The sequence below is a fragment of the Dasypus novemcinctus genome, chromosome 31, assembly GCF_030445035.2.
Source record: "Dasypus novemcinctus isolate mDasNov1 chromosome 31, mDasNov1.1.hap2, whole genome shotgun sequence".
Lineage (NCBI taxonomy): Eukaryota > Metazoa > Chordata > Mammalia > Cingulata > Dasypodidae > Dasypus > Dasypus novemcinctus.
The window spans coordinates 33,905,522-33,926,819 of NC_080703.1; the positions used below are offsets into that span (position 1 = coordinate 33,905,522).

Sequence of the window (21,298 nt, forward strand, 5' to 3'; positions counted from 1 at the left end):
TGTGGGAGGAACCGAAGAAGTTACAGCACAGAACGATTGGCCATTGCTTTGTTGTTACAGTCATGAGGTTATCGATTCCCAAGAGAGCTTCCTTAAGAAGCTGACATTCACAGGGCACCTGTTTCACCTGCCAATCCCTGCTCCCTTCCCCCTATGGAGCCAAAATGAAATGTCTGTTTTGTAGGTCCTTGATGTCTATTTTGTCAGTCCTTCTCTCTCTTGACCCAACTACAAAAAACTGCTTCTGCAGACCATTTTTCCTTAGAGGGGTGTTGAAGGAGATCAGAGCCCTCCACTGTTCCTTCTGTCTCTACAATGAGCTTCGTCTCTGGTAACCAATCCCTTTCTGTGCCTGAGATCCCTCCTGTGTTCATGGTGGAAGGACCATTTTCCATTCACCACTGTCACCTCACTATCTAGCCCATGTGCAGTTGAAACTTGGGGTAGCTCGTCTCCAAGTTTGCCGCCATCAAATTCTTTCCTCCCGATATACACAAGCCATATTCTCCCATAAAGAGATGGAATTTATTCCTCTTTCCCCTTGAATATGGGCTGGCCTGTGATTCCTTTCACTAATGGATCTTGGCAAAAGTAAGGTTTGAGTGACTTTTGAGTCATGAGAAGCTTTGCAGCCTCCAACTGGGTCTCTTGGCCGGGGAAGCAATCTGGTCTCCATGTAAAAAGTCTAACTACTTGGAGCCCGCCATACTTTGAGGAAGCCCAAGCTAGCCATGTGGAAAGAGGGATTCCCAACCAGCTCAGGCACCAGAAATGACTGATGGCACCTATATGAGGAAGTTTTGATATGGACACCTGTATGAGGAATCCCAGGTCAGAACCACCCAGCAGTGCTCCTCAATCCCTAGAACTCTAAGAGCTAATTTAAAAAATTGTTTTAAGCCACTACATTTTGGGGTGGTTTGTTACACACAATAGATAACCAGAATAGAACTCAATAAATATTCATTAAAATGAACATACAGTTCCACCAGCCCATCCTTAGAGAGAGTACGGTACAGTTAAGCCTTGTGTCTCAGCCAGTTTACATATTTATATATCTGCTTGCAGGAGGGTGACTCCAATTGCATATTTATGCTCAGGGTGAAAATTTCACTTCTTTGGGTGGTCAATTATTCCTACGAGGACTTGAGAACATAGTTGAGAAAGACTGCTTTGCTAAATCAGTATCCATGTAGTGAATGAATAGCTTTCTACATGCTGGCATTTGCCCCTGATAACCTATTTTTGCTTGCAACACTGCTACACATGTTATTTTATTTTTATGTGTTGATGTCCTGTCATGTTCTGAACAAGAATTTGAGGAGACCCTGTGAGTTAATGATAGCATGGTGATATGTCACACAGGCTTAAAAACCACGTAGTGTCATAAAAGCTACAAGTATTCATTTATCTGGAATGATAAGGAGCTTATTCTCCAAAAGGAGCTACTTCATTTTTCACCGTAAAACCAGGATCTGAGTCAGAAATAGAGACTGGTGGTTCAACCTGGTTTTTTTTTTTAAGGTTTATTTTTTATTTATTTCTCTCCCCTTTCCCACCCCCACCCCCCCCCCATCTGCTCTCTGTGTCCATTCACTGTGTGTTCTTCTGTGTCTGCTTGCATTCTTGTCAGCAGCACCGGGAATCTATGTCTCTTTTTGTTGCGCCATCTTGCTGAGTCAGCTCTCCATGTGTGCGGCGCCACTACTGGGTGGCTCTCCTTACAGGGTGCACTCCTTGCACGTGGGACTCCCCTATGTGGGGGATACCCCTGTGTGGCATGGCACTCTTTGTGCGCTTCAGCACTGCACGTGGGCCAGCATACCACGAGGGCCAGGAGGCCCTGGGTTTGAACCCTGGACCTTCCATGTGACAGGTGGATGCTCTTATCGGTTGAGCCAAATCCACTTCCCTCAACCTGGCTTTTGAATCTATATTTGGGTCTGAGGAAATGAAATGCAAATGAGGAACTTTTGCAAAAGCCATGAAGATTTTCATAATAAAACTCAAGCCACACTTTAAAACTACTTCCAAAAGCATGGAAATCATAACATTTTCTAGTGTTCTCCAAGTCTCTCAACTCTCTGGTGCTGCAGAAATGTCCACTTTAACCACTAGCACTTTGCATGTGATGATGACAGAGATGATGAAAGGTAGATGTGGGCTGAGAAGGGAGTAAGTAGCATCCCATGCCAGACGAGGTCAAGAGCAACTCCCTGTATACTTCCCAGCGGTGGTGAGGCATTTGGTTTGGCCAGAACTCCATCACAGCAACAACAGTGTCTGCTGCCATCCACTTATTATTCTGCACCCTTAGTTCAAGTACAAAGGTGTGGCTTTCGGTGGCTTTTCCAGCCAAATATAAATGTGACCTCCAGAGCCAGGGCAGGCCGGCTCTTCTTTTTCCCTGGCAAATCAACTATCTGATGTCACACATTTATGTTTAAGGTAGCCTCAGAGAAGAGGCAGAAGCAGGTGGGTCAGGCAGGGTGGGTGATCTGGCCATGTGTGGTCTGTGTGGATGGGACATAGTTCAAGTGCAGTTAAGACTTAGAAGGCAGCTATCGCCCAAAGTTATTATAATCACACCAGAAGAAGGAAAGTCTAGTGGTTATGTGTGTGGAGATTGGAACCGGACTGCCTGGGGTCATTCCCGGCTCTTGCTTTTTAAATGTGTGACTTTAGGCAAGTTACTTCCTGCCTCTAAAGCTTATGCCCTCACTAGGTGATATAAAGTAATAGGGACCGAACGGTGCTTGGCACATCATCAACAACCACGTCTTCGGTGGTTCCTAAGTTCATCATCTACCACCACCACCCTCGTCGGTGTAGCCCTGCTCACCCCAGGAAAGGGCGGGTCCTCCAATCATTCTTTTTTTTTTTTTTAATTGATTTTGTAAAAATATTACATTAAAAAAATATATATGAGGACCCATTCAACCCCACCACCCCCGCCCCACCACTCCCCCCCCTAGCAACACTCACTCCCATCATCATGACACATCCATTGCATTTGGTAAGTACATCTCTGGGCACCTCTACACCTCATGTTCAATGGTCCACATCATGGCCCATACTCTCCCGCATTCCATCCAGTGGGCCCTGTGAGGATTTACAATGTCCGGTGATTGCCCCTGAAGCACCATCTAGGGCAGCTCCAAGTCCCAAAGGTGCCTCCACATCTCATCTCTTCCTGCCATTCCCCATACCCATCAGCCACCATGTCCACTTTTCCCACTCCAATGCCACCTCTTCTATGTGGACATTGGATTGGTTGTGTCCATTGCACCTCTATGTCAAGAGGAGGCTCAGATTCCACATGGATGCTGGATGCAATCCTCCCACTTTCAGTTGTAGGCACTCTAGGCTCTTCTCGCCCACCCCTGCGAAGTTGCAAGAACGTGTCCTGTGAACAAGCAGAGGGAGAGAAGCACCCACCGGGCCCTGCCCTTCTCGGTAGGAGCCGAACGGCTGCCTGCCTGGGCTTCGGCCCTGAGCCAGCCCCTCTTGAAGAGGTCAAGGGGCAGCTTTTCCCACTCTCTGTGCACAGTGATGAAAGAGTCGAAGCAGAAAGCCAAGGAGCTGGGATTTGGGTAACACCAGCCTCCTCCGGTGCTGAGCTGGGGTTGAGGCCCACGCCAGCTCATGCCCTGACTCTCCCCCATCACAGCGTGCCCCCACTGCCCCAGAGGGCTCACGCCAGACTCCGTACTGCCCCTGTCCCACATCCAGCCACTGTTGCCAGCCTCCAAGATAGGTGTCAAGTTCTTGGGCTTCTCTCTACCTCTACTGCCACCCCATAGTTGGGCTCCTGTCCACGCTACTGCTGCCACCTGTTTCTTCCTCTGGCTCCCTGCATCCCTTCTCCAGCAAGAGCCTTAAGCCTCGTCACGCCACTCCTCGCTTCGAGCTCTTCAGTGAGCATCCGTTGCATTGAGCATGACTCGTCTCCTCTCCATCCAGCATCGAGGGACCCCTGCCTGCCTCCCCTCCCTCACCCCACGCCATCCCAGGGCTCTAACCACATGGGCCCCCTTTCCAGCTTCAGGACTTTGCTCAGGCTATTCCTTAAATGCTCTTCTCTGACTCTGTGGAAGACGCCTCCTTGACCTGCAAGTCTACATGCAAGTGTCACTTCTCCAAGGGGCGTTGTCTGGCTCCTTCATCTCCCCAACCCCACATACTCTCCTGGCACCTCAGACTGATGACAGACTGAAATTATTCCATCCCAGGACTACGTATTTCCTAAGTATGGTCAGTCTTCCCTCACTACCGTGCAAGTTCCTTGAGGACGCATTGTTCACTGCTGCAACTTCAGCTTCTCGAATGAGGCTTAACCGAAGTTGCTCAATAAATATCGGCTGAATTAATGTTTAAACATATATAAAAATATATTTTTATTCCTTCATTCAGTCTCCACATGTTGCACCCAACGCTGCCTTTTTTAAAAATTTTATTCAAGTACGGGGGTCCAGGGATTGAACCCAGGACCTTGTGTGTGGGAAGCCGGAACTCAACCACTGAGCCATACCAGCTGCCCTGAGGTTTTTTCCTGTCTTTCTTTTTTATTTTCCATTTGTTTTGCTTATTGTTTATTTTCATTTATTCAGGAGGCACCAGGAACCAAACTCCTGTGTGGTAGACAGGTGCTCAACCACTTTGAGCCACATCCGCTCCCCCAATGCCTTCCACACAAGCTAAGGTACTTAAGGCTTATCCCACCCTCCCCCCCAAGAAGTTCATTTCTTAGTACTTACATAAGTAAGTACTAAGTTCGTTTCTTATGTACTTACAGAAGTACAATAAAAAGTGGTAGTAACAATGCCATATGACAATATCCATGGGCCAGACCATCGCGCGTGTTAGGATGAGTAGACATCATTTCCAACTGAGGCCATCTGGGAAGGTTTCAAGGAGAAGACAGAATTCGGTTGGGTCTTGAAGTTTGGGTGGGATTTAGAATGGGCAGAGATGACAGGTAGAAGTGGGGGCTTCAGGGAGAGCAAAAGTTGGGAGGGGAGGCAGCAGTGGAATTGACAAGCATGGGGCAAGTTGTGGGAGAGGCGTGAGGGTATCAGCTGGGCTGGCTCGGGGTCACTTAGGACAGACAGAGTGCAGGGGGTGGGGGAGGAAGCCAGAGTGAGAGTCTGAAGCGTGATCAAGTGAGAGCAGCCCCATCCCCAGAGGCAAAAAGCAGGCTTCGCCCCAGTTGTCCTTACAAGTGAAGAATCTTCAGGGAAGTCACAGAGGAGATTGGCATTGCTGACCCTTAATTTCTCAACCTGATCTTAAGTCGAGTCGTGTATTCAATATTTATATGTGAAACGTGGGATTTCTAATATGCAAGATGCATTAGGGAGAAAAAAACTTTAGATTACATAAATGTTACATCAAAAATATAGGAGATTCCCATACGCCCTACCCCCCGCCCCTCCCACACTTGCCCACAGTAACACGTCCCTCCTTAGTGTGGTACATTTGTTGCCTTTGAAGAACACATATTGAGGCACTGCTACTAACTATGGACTATAGCTTACATTATAGTTTACGCTCTGTCCCACACAATTTGTAGGTTATGTCAACATTTATAATGGCCTGTATCCATTGTAATGTCTTGAAAGACAATTCCAGTGTCCCAGAAATGCCCCCATATTACACCTATTCTCCCTTCTCCTTCTCCTCAGATCCTCTGGCGGCCACTGTGCTTTATATCAATAATACAAGTTCTTCCATTGCTAGAATAATAATGTCTATAATAGAATAATAATAAGTCTACTTTAGTCCATTGTTCATTCTCCAGTCTTGAGGATTTGGGATGGTGATGCCCACTCTGTTTCTAATTAAGAGGGGGCTTAGATCCCATGGGGCAGATGGATGGAACTGTCTTGCTTGTGGTTTTAGATACCTCTCTTTTGGGGGATGGGCATTGTCCATCATCATCCTTTTGTTACTTGTCCTGGGCAAGTCCAAAGAACTGGAGAGAAGGTGTTTCAACACTGCTGAGATTCAGGGCTCCACTGGCATATGAACAGACTGAAGATTGACGTCTCTGATACAAATCTTTAATGAGTATAGTGCTAATTATAGGTTCAAATAAAAGGAGCAGAAGAGCCATGTGTAGGGAAACTGTAAGTTGAGTCTAACACCTTCCCCTTTGAAATAGAAGACTTTTACTCCTTATATGGTTTTACTTCTAACAACTGTGTTTGCCATTAAATACCCAGAGGCTTAAGAGGAAAATTTTTATGCCCTGGTATTTATTTTTTAAAAGAACAACTTATGAGGTTCTTAACATTTCTGGGGGGAGAAGAGGGGGTTGGTAATCTTAATTAAAATGGTTGCTTTTCCTTACCTGACTTCCTTCCTTCCGCCAGATATTTTAGAGGAGAATTTAGATAGTAATTCATACATTCCATGCACGCACAAGTTGAATGAACATTATTGACATAGTATTAACCCACTGACATTTCAGAAGGCCCTAAATACCATTTAAATACAATCAGATTATATCTATCAGTATCCAGTGAGGAGGTGTTTGGAGCTTACCAGGCCAAAAGGATGTCAATTAAAATTATTTTATTTTTATATCTACAAAAAATGCTCACCCTACATAGAGACAGATGTAGAGATATAAATATAGATATCTAATGCCCTGCCTTTTGAATGTGTGCACACGTTCCTTTCATCAGCTGGTCTTCATAACAGAGTTGCAAAGTAGATAAGGCAGGTTAGATGAGCCTCGTTTTCAGGGCTGAGAAGGAACTATAAGGACCAGCTTGGAGTTCTGAGGGACAGGGACAGTGGATGTAGTTATTGTAAGGGAGCAATAGTACCCATAAGTCTGTGTGGTATGTATGTGTGCACCTGAGTGAGACAGAGAGAGACAGACAAAGTCAGAAAGAGACCGAGGCAGAAAAAGAGACAGAGAAAAGAACTGGACCTGTGATCATGCCATCAATTCCAGGAAGCCAGAAAAACAGCAGCCTTCCATGGGCTTGCCATGTCAGCTGTTGCCTCAAAACATCACTGATGGAGGGAAGCTGATGTGGCTCAGTGGTTGAGCGCCGACTCCCCACCTATGAGGTCCCAGGTTCAATCCCCAGCCCCCAGTACCTCAAAAAAAAAACCCGCAACATTGATGGGGAGTGGACATGGCTCAAGTGGTTGAGCACCTCCTTCCTATGTGTGAGGTCCTGGGTTCAATCTCTGGTACCTCCCTAAAAAAACAAACAAGAAACCAACTCTCAGTGGGGAGAAGATATAGCTCAGTGGTTGAACACCTGCTTCCCCTGTACCTCCAAAAAAAAAATCATTGATGATGAAGACACAACAGAAACCAGATTTCTTTCCCATCTAGTCAACTGCCACAAAAAACAAGCAATAAAAATAAACATAAGAACCTGCTGGATAATCCAACAAAAAGGGAAATACTACCCAAGTCCGTGGTGTAAGATGTTTAAAAGTCCTCCCTGAGGCTGTAACCCCAGCTCCTACCCCGGCACCCAGCAATAAGAGAGTGAAGGAACCGTCTTTTGCTTTTTCTCCTTTAAAATTTAGATGTGGGCAGTATCAGGGGACATGCAGTGAGAGGGACGGTAGTTGGAGTCCTCTGAGCTGGATTTGGTTCCTGCTAGGCCAGAGGCTTTCAAAGTGTGGACCCTAGACCAGCAATAGCCACACGACCTGGGAACCTGCTAGAAGGACACGTTCTCGGGCTCCACGTCACAAACTCAGGGGTTGGGGCCCTGCCATCAAGCGATGCGGGTGCACGTTTGGAAACCACTGTGTTAGGCCAGCTCTTGCCCTGACGGTGAGGAATTCGGCCTTGCCCGGCCACCCCCAGGGCCACTTCCTCCCAGGCCACCCCTCCTGCCCCCCACCGCCTTCCACCCCTGCGCCTCGTTCCCATCTATTGCTGGGACAGTAGCGGGTAGACTGGAGCAGTGAGACAAGAACAGACGGGGGCTGCTGCCCCCGTCACTTGCCCAAGTCTCCACAATTCCCTCCGTCACTTTCCAGCTTCCTGGTAGACAGTTGGAGAGGAGCAAAGGGATTATTAAGCGGTGTCGAGATTCTGTTCCCTGCTGCCAAAAAGTGTTCAGGGGAAGTGGACATGACTCAACTGATAGAACATCCATCTACCCTATAGGAGGTCCAGGGTTCAAACCCAGGGCCTCCTGGCCCGTGTGGTGAGCTGGCCCACGTGCAGTGCTGATGCGCGCAAGGAGTGCTGTACCATGCAGGGGTGTCCCCGATGTAGGGGAGCCCCACGCGCAAGGAGTGCACCCCATAAGGAGAGCCGCTCAGCGTGAAGAAAGCGCAGCCTGCCCAGGAGTGACGCTGCACAGACAGAGAGCTGACACAACAAGATGACGCAACAAAAAAAGACACAGATTCCCGGTGCCACTGACAAGAATGCAAGCGGACAGAAGAACACACAATGTATGGACACAGAGAGCAGACGGGGCGGGGGTGGAATAAATAAATAAATCTTTAAAAAATAATAATGTGGCGATATTATTTCATCCGTTGTAACAGATTACCACACTGATGCAAGATGTTAATAACAGGAAAAACTGTGTGGGTCAGAGAGAGGGGTAAATGGGTTATCTACTTTCCGCACAATTTTTCTGAAAACCTAAAACTTCCCTAAAAATTAAAGTCTGTTAAGAATGAAAGTAAATCTTGGGAAACACAGTGCCCCTAGGAAATTGCTGTGTGGTGGAAAGAGCTTGCGTTTGGAATCAGGGCAACGTCGAGTCCAGTCCTGCTCCCTGACCTCAGGGGACCGTGTTGCGCTAAAGCCTGGAAGAGGGCTTGTGATCGTCATTGTCACCGAGACAGGGCAGGACAACGGAGAGGAGTGTCCCTGACAGGAAGCTCTGGTGACAAACGCCACGCCATGCAGGTCACTGGAAGCTAGACTGGGGGGCGAGGGCTCCGGTGGGCGTGGGGGAGCCACAGGCTTGAGCCCCTGGAAATGCAAATGGCAACAGATCCTGGGGGTCGGGGGGTCTTGTTAAAATGCTGAGTCAGATACCTTCCCTCGGGGAGGGGCCTGAGAGTCTGCACAGCTAGCCATTTCCCAGGTGATGCCCACTGCACCACCCTTCATCAGCAAGTGACTGGCAGAGGAGCCTGAGGGTGTTGGCCAGGAGGAAATGTCCCCCTGTGCCCGAAGGCTGCCCAACTCCTCTCCTAAAGCGTGGTCCAGAGAACTCCCTCAGGCTGCTGAGACCACCTCAGACTGGGGTCTTGGGGGGCAGAGAGGAGCTTCAAGCCCAGGATCTGGACCAGAAGCAAGTCTGGGTCCACAGGGCACTCCAGGCTGGGGCTCCCCAGAAACACTCCTCCATCGCTGCCCACACCGTGCCCACCGCCCCACTCAGAGCCACACGCCCAGTGGTGAGTGGGCAGTGCGCTGCGAACGCCATCCCAGAGGCCCGAGAGATTACCTCACCTGCCCGTGGTAGCCACCCTTCATGCATTCCAGATTCCTCTTGGCTCTCTCTCTCCCTCTCTCCTTCTCTCCTTCTCTCCCTCCTCTCTCTCTCTCTCCCCAGCAACAATCCTGTGAACACTGTACTGGAGACTTATTAACCAGTGACCCAATGGCCATGACTTATATCTTTGCTCAGGAAAACAAACGATATGAGAACTCTACAACCGATGTCCCTTCAGATGAGATTTTCTGCCACATGGCAGCTTTTTTCTATTTAAAACTTTCCTGTTTCTCCTCCTTAGCCTGAAGATATTGGACAAGCACCAATCGTGAATGCCCCAGAAGGTGGCAAGGTGGATTTGGAAGCCTTCAGCCATTTTACAAAAATCATCACACCAGCAATTACCAGAGTGGTGGATTTTGCCAAAAAGTTGCCTATGTTTTGTGAGGTGAGGAAATTGTGTTTCCTTCTGAATTGTTGTTCCATTATGGTTCCATCAGCTTCCGGGATTATTGGGTATTATTTATAATGTAGTATTAATCAGTAGGAATTTAGTCATGGGAAAGCAATGTCAGTACAAAATGAAAAGGCACTCTATTTAATTTTTATTTTCCCAGCTTCTCTATTCGGTTGTTATTCCACGTGAGGTCCGTCAAGATTCTACCCACCCACCTGAAAACAGGCAGAAGGAGATAATGATAGCAGCAACTTCCACTTATTCAGTACCCACTACCTCCTCTTTACCATGCTCAGTGTTGCCGAATCACATTAAATCCAATCTTTTTTGCAGTTCTGCAGGGTAGCTATTCTTAACCCTATTAAAATCAAAGAGATTAAGTTAACTTAATCCAAATGTGGTGTCCTGGTGTGAACCCAAGTCTGTGTTTTTTCTACTACAAAACCCTCCTTCCTTCATCAGCAGGACGGGTACATGATCAGTTCTTAATCCTCAAGAGTAAGTCACATGTCCTTCGTGGAGCAAGATTCTTCTCAGTGTCTCCTTAAATCTTGCTTCCTACAAGCTCGCCCTTTCTTGTCCCATCTTTAGGACTTCCCCGACCAGAGGCCATTGACTTTGCCCCTGAGCAACCTCATCCCAAAGTTTAACTGCCCCACTCTGTGGTAGCTGAGGGCACGTGCTTCCAAAGTCAGTTCCATGGGCAAGCTTGGGCAAATTATATAATGCCCTCAGACCTTGGTTATATCATCTTCAAAATGAGAACCATCATAGTTTCTACCTCTTAAGGTTGTTGGAAGGATTAAATGGGACAATATATATCAAGTGCTTGGCACAGGGCTGAGTCATGGTAAGTACTCCATATGGTTTAGCTGCTACGACTGCTGTTATGCCATCCCTTATATAGCTATCCTGCCTCTAACCTCCCTTTTTTGACTTAAGTGGGTTGACTATGTGTTCCCTTTGATAAAACCTATCAAGTACCAGTCTGTTGCTCTTTACACCTCCAAGGGAACTCAGAAAGATACCAAATGAGGAGAGCCACTGCTGCTGTGAGTCTACATAAGCTACCTGTTTTAGTTTCCTAGCTGTTAAAACAAGTACCATACAATGAGATCGCGTAACAGGAATTTATTGGCTCATGGTTAGGGGCCAGAAGGCTCACTTCCTCCCAGGGTAGGTATCTTCGGGCTGGCTGATAGTCTTTGGGGTTCCTTGGGTTTTCCATCACAGGGCAATGTCTTCTCCTTTCTCTGCTGGTCGAATTTCCTTGCTTACAAGGACTTCAGCCATATTGGATTAAGCCCTCCTCCCCCCATTCACTGTGGCCACATCTTAACTAATAACATCTTCGAAGGTCCTATATACACATGGGTTGACATGATTCAATCCCCATGGTTCTAGTCTCACCTAGAAGGCACCTGAGTTGCCTCACCTGGAGTGACTCCTTCCAGCCTCGGCTTCTAGCTCGTTCGTGTCTTGGAGTTTACAGTGAAGATGGCCCGGCCAGAGTAGTCAAAGGGACATCAGACACTGAGGAGGACGTTTCTCATTGCCTATTTCTGAGCCTCCGCAGAAGCCATTTCCAGGAGGACAGGGCAGTGGCTTCAGGACACAGGTATCCGTCCCTGGAGCTACCTGGAATTGAGGGTTTGCCTTCTTGATCACCAACTTCACAGTGGCAGGAGCCAGGTCGCCCACATGCTGCCTAACAGCCCTGCAACAGGAATCATTCGTACCCCACGCCCCGGACAAGTCCATGACTCCCAGCTGAGGGATTTTGACTTTTCTCTGTATTTGGCATGGATCTCTCCATGCCCCTGGCATGATCTGTTTTTTTAAGAAATCAACATTCGTTAGCATTATGGATGATGTGACAAAACTATTACATGTTCATTGAAGACTTGTGTAACACAGAAAGATAAAGCAACTATCATTTTGGTATCTATTTCAGGCTTTTTTCAAATTTCTGTGTAGGTGTGTGTTCACGTATAGATACACATATACATATATAGGTATTTGAAGTATGAAATATACTAATATAATGTGTACCATAATGTACTTTCCTTTTTTTACCTGTCTGAATTTTTTTAAATTTTTATTAAAGTTAATAGATCACACAGAATGTTACATTAAAAAGAATGTGAGGTTCCCATATAACCCACCCCCCACCCCCCACCCCCATCATTTTTGTCAATTGTATTTTTTTTAAGATACGTACATCACAGAAAAGGTTACATTATAAAAATCTAAGAGGGTCCCCTATACTCCCCCATCCCCCACCCCACTCCTCCCACACCAACAACCTCCCCCATCATTGTGGCACACTCATCGCACTCAGCGAACACATTTTGGAGCACTGCCGCACCACGTGGATAATAGTTTACTTTGTAGTTCACGCTCTCCCCCAGTACATTCAGTGGGTTGTGGCAGGACATATAAAGTCCAGCATCTGACCCTGCAATATCGATAATGTACTTTCTATTTCTGAAACCACTTCTTTTAACTTTTTATTGGTGAGTAAGGATCACCTTTAAAGGTGCAGCTCAATGCATTTTCACAAACTGAGCACATCCATGTAATCAGCATCACTATTAAAAAAAAAAAAAAACATTGCCAGCACCCTATTGTAACTTACTTTTTACCCTCCATTGTAGAACAAATCATTTAAGGATTCTTTCACAAAACGATTTCTAATGACCACATAGTATGCCAACAAATAAATCTACCAGAGTTTGGCTTATCTGTTTTTATCGGATCTTTAGTGCATTTCTAGTTTTCTCACCAATATAAATAGTGAGCATTCTGGTGGCTTCTCCCTGCTCACCCTGCCAACTCTTTCCTAGAACTGGAATTTATTTATTTATTTTTAAGATTTATTCTTTATTTATTTCTCTCCCCTTCCCCCCGCCCCCCAGTTGTCTGCTTTCTGTGTCCATTCGCTGTGTGTTTTTCTGTGACCGCTTGTATTTTTGTCAGCAGCACTGGGAATCTGTGTCTCTTTGTTGCGTCATCTTGCTGCATCAGCTTTCCGTGTGTGTGACACCATTCCTGGGCAGGCTGCACTTTTTCTCACTCTGGGCGGCTCTCCTTACGGGGCGCACTCCTTGCCCGTGGGGCTCCCTTACATGGGCGACACCCCTGCATGGCACGGCACTCCTTGTGCGCATCAGCACTGCACATGGGCCATCTCCAGATGGGTCAAGGAGGCCCAGGGTTTGAACCCTGGACCTTCCATGTAGTAGATGGACGCTCTATCTGTTGAGCCAAATCCACTTCCCTAGAAGTGGAATTTAAGGACCAAAGTCGATGCACCTTTCAAGGCCTTCGCTACGCGTGGGCAAGCTGTCCTCAGGAGAGCCCGTCGGGAGGCTCCCCTTGCGTGACCAAGCGTGCTCCTCTCGCTCCTGTCGGCCCTGGGTACCATCTGTCTTTCCCTTCGTGGGGTTTTGCTTTCCGAGGCCTACGCCAGTCCTTTCCGGCCGATCTCTCAGGCTCTAGTCGCCGGCGTCCAAGAGGCGCTACACCCAGTTTACGACCCCTGCAGTCAGGCGACCCCTTGAAATGCCCCCCAAAATGGCTTTTTAAAAATGGGCAGCTCGTGGATACCCACCACTGAAGAGAGATTTCAGTCAAAAAAAGAAAGAAAAGCAGGCACCTCCCCCACCAGAGCCAGTCACACCCTGCACTGCACGAGCGCGTGGTGAGGGCGCGGGGTCACCGTGACTCGTCAAGCGTGTCGTGTAACAAGCTGATCTCTTCAGGGTTCCCTCAGAAATGAAGCCTGCCTCACTTTCATGATTTTGGGATCTCTTTCAGCCCCTAAATTCTGTAGTCTATAAATTGCTATGGAAAATACCAATCTGTTTCCAACAACGTTTGGGCAGTTTTTTAACAGCAGCAATGAATGTGCTTTTGGTGTTTTCGGCTCCTGGGGACTCTTAGCCTTTTTTTTTTTTTTTAAGAAGCTTTAGATTATATAAATGCTACTTCAGAAAAATATAGGAGGAGCGGATGTGGCTCAAGCAGTTGAGTGCCCACCTCCCATTTGTGAGGCCCCAGGTTCAGTTCCTAGTGCCCCCTAAATAAACAAAAGCAAACAAGGAAAGCAAATGAGAAAACAAACTCAGGGAAATCGATACGGCTCAATGTTTGAGTGCCGGCTTCCCACACACAAGGTCCCAGGTTCAATCCCTGGCCCCCCAGTATCTAAAAAGAAAGTATATATAGGAATCCCTCTCCCTCCCCCTTCCCGCCCCATACTTTCCCACGTTAACGTCTTTCATTAGTGTGGTACATTGGTTACAATAGCTTTTGGAATGTATTTTTTTAAGATTTATTTATTTATTTCTCCCCTCCCTCCACTGTCTGCTCTCTGAGTCCATTCCCAGTGTGTTCTTCTGTGTCTGCTTGTATTCTCTTAGGCGGCTCCAGGAACCAATCCTGGGACCTTCTGGAGTGGGAGAGAGGCAATCTTTTTCTTGCACCACCTCAGCTCCCTGGTCTGCTAAGCCTCTTATTGTCTCTCCTCTGTGTCTCTTTTTGTTGCGTCATCTTGCTGCATCAGCGCTCCACATTGGCCGGCACTCCTGTGCTGGGCAGCACTTTGCATGGGCAGACTCACCACATGGGTCTCCTTGCCTTCACCAGGAGGTCCTGGGTATCGAACCCTGGACCTCCTATATGGTAGACAGGAGCCCAATTGCTTGAGCCACATCTGCTTCCATTGAAACTATTTTGATGATGACATTTAATTAAACGTTGTCCACCTCCAAAAAATAAAAATTTTGGATTTTATTATTTTTATCATTTGGCACACTCGGCCCTGCACCATTTTACAGGTTTTGACAAAATGTATAATGACCAGTATCCATCATTGCAATGTCATGCAGGACAATTCTAATGTCCCAGAAATGCCCCATGTTACACCTATTCTTCCCTCCCCCTCCCCTCAGAACCTCTGGTGGCCTTTATATCAATGATACAAGTTCTTCCATTGCTAGAACAATCATAAGTCTACTTTAGTCCATAGCTGCTTTCCACCCTTACGTTTGTTCACTCCTCGAGCTGGAGGATTTGGGGATGGTGACGCCCAACCTGTCTCCAACTGAGAGGGGACTTAGATCCCATGGGGCAGATGGATGGACCTGTCTTGCTTGCAGTTGCAGACACTCTCCGCTTCCTGGAATGGGGTTGTCCATCATCGTCCTTCTGTTAGTTGTCCTGGGTGAGTCAGTGAACTGGAGAGTGGGTGTTGCAACTGTGCCGAGAGTCAAGAGCTCAACCGGAATACGAACAGACCACAGATTTAAGTCTCTGGGACGTATATTTAACAAGGAAGGTGCTGATTACAGGTTCAAATTAAAGGGGCAGAAGAGCCACGTGGAGGGAAATGTTACGTGAACCCAAGTCTGTGGCCTTTAACCATTTACGCTCCCTTTTGAGCTCAGACAGGGAAAAGGCACTGCGTGGGTCCCTGAGCTACCTGCGTAGTGGTTTGGAGATCCCGGGTGGTCTTGAGCTCCTGGGGGATCCTGCCAGGGGCAGTTTGACTCCTCTGCTGTTCACATCGTGCCCGTGGAGATGTTTGTGCCACAACCGGTGCCAAACCACCAAGCAAGGTTGGTACAAGACCTGGGACTCCCTTCACAGGCTCAAAAGCTGCTGTAGGCAGAGCCACCAGGCGCACACGGGAGAGCCACGCCCAGGGGCTTACCTGCAGAAGCACCTGCAAGGCCCCCATGGCAGGTAACCCTAGAGCGCAGGTCTTTGCCCATCAACCTGAGGAACGCTTTCCTAAGGAGGCCAGCAGAGTCTGTAGAGGAGCACCTCGTCTCCACCTCGCGAGCTCTGTCGCGCATCCCACAACGAGGACGTTTTGGCAGGTGGCTCAGAGAGATGATCTGCCCACCTGCTGAAACCAGGCTCCCCTGGGCCTTATAGGCTTCTCTTAAAGAAAAAGGCATCCGGCATCGTTTTTCAACTATCGATGATCCTTGGCAAATACTTACTCAGCATGTATTTAGATTGGAACGGATCATCAACAGTTAGTAGGTTTTACCTCGAAAACGTCTACTTCATCTATAATCAGACTTGGCTACAAAGGCGGGACCTGTCCAGGTTTGCAGACCTGTGACAGGTTTAAAAAAAAGAGGTTTAGTCTGATTCATGATTTCCCATTGCTTTTCTGTGCCCATGGCTCTCAAGAGTGGGATCTGCAAACAGCATCTCCTGGGGGCTTGTGAGAGGGGCAAAGTCTCCAACCCCACCAAGACCCACCAAAGGAAAAGCCGGAGGGTAGGGCATGAGACAGCCACTGTCCACAACATCGAAGCGGGCCACTGTCACCTTTCTGTAGCAAGTTCTCCATCTCACCTATAGGAGATTTACCTGAATTTGTCTTTTCTATTTCCCAACATGCTCTTGGGTCAGGAGTCCAAAGACAGGATTGAGTAGACAAATTAGAATCTAAGTAAAAGCAAATCATGGTCTTTTTTTTAAGAATTGGTAAAAAAGAGATTAATATTACAGACTCCAGAACCCAGTACGAATGATTTTTATTCTGTTAGAAAAAGCTAAGCCATTGGAAATTAAATGGTATGGTGGCTAAGCTGAGTTAGTGAAAAGTGTGAAATACTCAGTATTTTCTATATAATTCAGCAGTATTACTTTCAGTTTTACATAATAAACTAAATTGAAGTAGTCAAATGTTGCCAAGAGCTTTTCCCAAAAAGAGTTTGTACCTTCTTTAATGACAAGATAAAAATGACGTGTACTTTACCTACTCACATACTTACATAGTCATACCCAAAGATTCTGTGTGCTTATTTTCTTGGCATTGAATTCTTACCAATCTAGCCTCAAATCCTAGCCTCACCCACAAAACATTCATGAGACCCCTACCATATCATTGAACCTTCAGTACCTGGGTTTCCACATCTGTAAATAAAATTAGGATTCAAATATTTACCTCACTGCCCTACTGTGAAGATTATGTAGGTGATGCGTGGAAATCATGGCGCAAGACCTGTTCTCATCAAAACCACCCATTGACGAATAGCTTGTGAAACTATTTTGATGATGACATTTAATTAAACACTGTCCACCTCCAAAAAATAAAAGTGTGGTTTTTATTATTTTGCTTAGCAAGTCCTCTTTTTCTCTCTTTATTTTTGTTGGTGTTATCACATTGCCACAAATTCTAATTAACAGGGTAACCAAATGAGGTGAAAACGAAGTATCTACTTTTTGGTATAGTCATACCAGTAACTCCAGTAGCCAGCAACTGACTCAGCTGTTAAGCTGGCACAGGGGCTTCTCTTTTTTTCTTTGCAATCAAATTTTTTCCTTAAATTTCTTAAAAGGCATGGAACTAGAAGGTCACTTACAGATCCTTGCTACCCATGAGATCCCGAATCACCCTGTGGGATAGGGGCAGAAGTGAGACCAGAACTCAGACCTCTTGGCTTAAGGGTTATGGCCTTCTCAGTACTTCAGGCACCAGGATTACTTAGCTCATGGCCATTTCTGCCACATGTTGCAATCCAAGAATCCGAGCATGGCAGCATCTCAAAATAAACCCTGGTATTCGTGAGAGGAAGGGGTCAACGTTTTGTATACAAAGTCTACCCGATGTAATGATCAAAAATGACACTGTACACCTATCTTCATGAATCATTTCTTTAAACAGGATCAGAATATTTACAAATAAATATTAATTCCGAGAGTGAAAAAAATGACTCTGTACAGAATTTAGCATTTCATAATCTTTTCCCACCAAATTATGAAAGTCTCAAAACTTAGCACACTGACCACTTTTGAGTGTTCCTTCCTAAAGGTATGCAAAACAGAGGACACTTCGTTCAGCATACATGTACATTTTATTCCACCTATAGCAGGCATGGTGCCATGTATAAGAGAAAAGAGGGGTAAGTTTGACATAAACACTTCCCTCAAGCAGTTATCAAGGGGGTAAGGAGGTAGGGATAATGCAAACCCCAAACTAAGGGGTTATAGCAGTTTCCCAAATGACTGTGATACTACAGGGGGATATTTACCTGTCATAAAAGGAATACAGACTACTGAGATTAAAACTGATTATGGTTACAACGAATTTGGGGTACTAAAAATGGTTGCCGAAGCACCTACTCTCCAGATCATTGGACTCACCCAGGACAACTAACAAGGAGGTGAGGATGGACAACCACCACGCCAAGGAACCAAGAGGGTCTACAACTGCAAGCAAGAGAGTCCATCCATCAGCCATGTGGGATCAAAGCCCCCTCCCAATTAGAGGTGGAATGGGCATCACATTCCCAGAATCCTCAGGATTGGGGAATAAAATATGAACTAGAGTGGAGTTACTAGTATTCTACTATAGACTTACTGTGATTCTAGCAATGGAAGAAAGTATATCATTGATGTGGAGACAGTGGCCACTGGAGTTGCTGAAGGCAGGGAGAGGGACAAAGAGGTGTAATATGGGGGCATTTTTGGGACTTAGGAATTGTCCTGAATGACATCGCAAAGACGAATATAGGACATATGCTGCTATAACCCACTGAGTAGATGGGGAGAGAGTGTAAACTACAATGTAAACCATAATCCATGCTGTGTAGCAGTGCTCCAAATTTGTTCATCAATTGCAGTGAATGTACCACACTAATGAAAGAAGTTGCTGATGTGGGAGGAGTGGGGGGTGTGGGGAATGGGGCATATGGGAATCCCCTATATTTTTTTATGTAACATCTTATGTAATCTATGTATCTTTTTAACATAAATAAAATATATATATATTTTTTAAATGGTTGCCAAGAATGTACAGCCAAGTAGGAAGGGAAAGACCGTGCTGGTCGCAGAATGTTGTTCCCGCTGCCTTAAGATACTGCATGCTCTCCCTGACTGCCATGTGACACTTGCCCTTTGCTGACGCGGGCTGGTTCTTTTCAGCTGCCATGCGAAGACCAGATCATCCTCCTCAAAGGCTGCTGTATGGAGATCATGTCCCTCCGGGCTGCTGTGCGCTATGACCCAGAAAGTGAGACTTTAACCCTGAACGGGGAGATGGCAGTGACGCGGGGCCAGCTGAAAAACGGAGGTCTTGGGGTGGTGTCGGACGCCATCTTTGACCTGGGCATGTCCCTGTCTTCTTTCAACCTGGATGACACTGAAGTAGCCCTCCTCCAGGCTGTCCTGCTGATGTCTTCAGGCGAGTATGCGCAGCCTCGTTCCTCGACATCAAAAGAGCTCTTTCTTGTCTGAGACTCGGTCAGCTCATTTGATGAGCGGTGTACCCCCTGTAGCTTCAGAACCATTGCCCACTCTCCCCCAACGGAAAACGAGTGGTTTGCCAGGGTTGTGGGATAGCTGAAGCTTTTTTTTTTTTTTTCAGTCCTGGGATTGAACCCGGGACCTTGTATGTGGGAAGCCAGCACTCAACCACTGAGCCACGTCAGCTCCCCTGAGTTGGTTTTTTTGTCTGTTTTGCTTGTCGTTTGTTTTTGGATTTTTTTTAGGAGGCACCGGGAACCAAACCCAGGACCTCCCTTGTGGGAAGCAGGCACTCAACCGCTTGAGCCCCATCTGCTCCCCATGCCTGCAGCTTTTTATAGTCTCCCACAGAGTCAGGAAGGAGCCACTGGGCTATTTATTTTTTGAGGACAGAGATCATCTAGTACCTAGGCCAGCATTGAGTAGAATTCAGGCAATGTTTATTGGATGAATATATGGGCACATTTCAGTCATAAATAGGATGAGAATCCTTTATAGACTCGATGCTTCCCAGTTAACTCAGTAGAATTATTCTTTAAGAATGAAAACTTGTTGCTTATCTACCTGTGTGACCTCGGGTAAATGCCTTAGCTTCTCTAGGCTTTGGTTCTCTTTAAAATGAATTGAACTAAGTAAGTGGGAATTACAATCCTGGAGGGTCTCAGGTGATTTTTAGTGGAGATTTTAGTGGTAAAATGACATTTTTAGGTAACATTGAATCAGACAGTGAGAAAGCTATTTCTTTTACAGTTCACTTTCTGAGTATGTCTCCTTAAAAAAAAAAGGCAAGGAGAGAGATTCAGTCTGGTGCTAGTCTGCCTTTTTTAAATATAATAAAGTTTACTTTTACAGAGATTTAGATTAAGAAAAGTTACATCGAAAGTATAAGGGATTCCCGTATATCCCTCCCAGTAGTGTAGCACATTTGTTACAATTGATGAATAAATGCTGAAGCATTGCCACTATCTAAGGTCTATAGTTTACATTGTGGTTTACACTTAATTCCAATGTCCCAAAAATGCCCTATGTTCCATCAACTTTTCCCTTCCCCTCCTCCCAGAACCTCTGATAACCACTGTCTTTATATCAATGTTCTTCCATTACTACAATATTATTAAGTTGAGTTTGTCCATGGTTGCTTTCCCCACTTACATTTGCTCATTCCTCACCACCTTGAGGATTTGGGGATGGTGACGTCCACTCTGCCTCAGACTGAGAGGGGCTTAGCTCTTATGCAGCAGATGGAAGGAACTGTTTTGCTTGCAGTTGTAGATACTCTCTGCTTCTTGGGTTGGACGTTGTCCATCATCATCGTTTTGTTGGTTGTCCTGAGCAACTCTGATAAGCTGGAGAGTAGGTGTTGGCCACAACTCGTCTGAGATTCAGGGCTCAGCCCACATATAAAGAGACCAAGGTTTTAAGTCTCTGGGGCATTTATTTAATGGGTAGAGTACTAATTATAGGCTCAAATAAAAGGAGCAGAAGAATCGTGTGTGGGGACATTATAAATGAACCTACCTCTGTTACATTGGGGAAGGCGGTTGTCATACTCCAAGGTAAGGCCCATAATGGGGTGCTGATCTCAAGGGTTTGTGTGCCTTACCTGTAGTGTCTGGATGCTCTAGAGCCCCCAGGAGCACCCCTATTTGAGGATTTGGTCACAGTGGCAGTTAGGAAACTCTGCCTGAGACAGCCATAAGTGTCACCTCTGGAGTGACCGCCTGAGTCACTTGGACATCTCTTAGCCATAAAAACTGTCAGACTGTTCTGCCATTACCACCTCTCTAACTCCACCTAACCTCCCTTTTTACCAAAGAGAGGGCATTTTAGGTGCAGTCTACAGCAGGAACCTTCAGCTAAAACCTAATGCAATCTTCTGCCATGCACCTCCTTTTGTGGTTATCTTCTATTTACGGCAGACAGATTTTTTATTTACTGAGCCATATGAAGTTTTACTTGCAGCAATAATAATTTAATAAACTATCAAGTAAGGTAGGTCCTAAGTAAGAATGCGTGGAGATGGCAAAAACTGTGAATGTGATGCCAAACACTATCAAGCTCTTAATGGAACGCTTCCCCATTCTCTGATTTTATGAGGCTGCCCCTGCCTGACAGCCACATGACGTCC

General features: G+C 46.3%; 1 protein-coding gene across 14 annotated transcripts in view; it reads left to right on the forward strand.

The window, feature by feature from the left end:
• THRB (thyroid hormone receptor beta) overlaps positions 1–21,298 on the forward strand; it is a 468,309-nt gene that overhangs the window by 435,284 nt on the left and 11,727 nt on the right. For all 14 annotated transcript variants that reach the window (XM_058290895.2, XM_058290897.2, XM_058290890.2 and 11 more), the window contains 2 exons: positions 9,745–9,891; positions 18,850–19,108. In XM_058290895.2, coding sequence (XP_058146878.1) covers positions 9,745–9,891; positions 18,850–19,108 — 406 coding nt within the window. The remainder of the gene's footprint in view (positions 1–9,744; positions 9,892–18,849; positions 19,109–21,298) is intronic.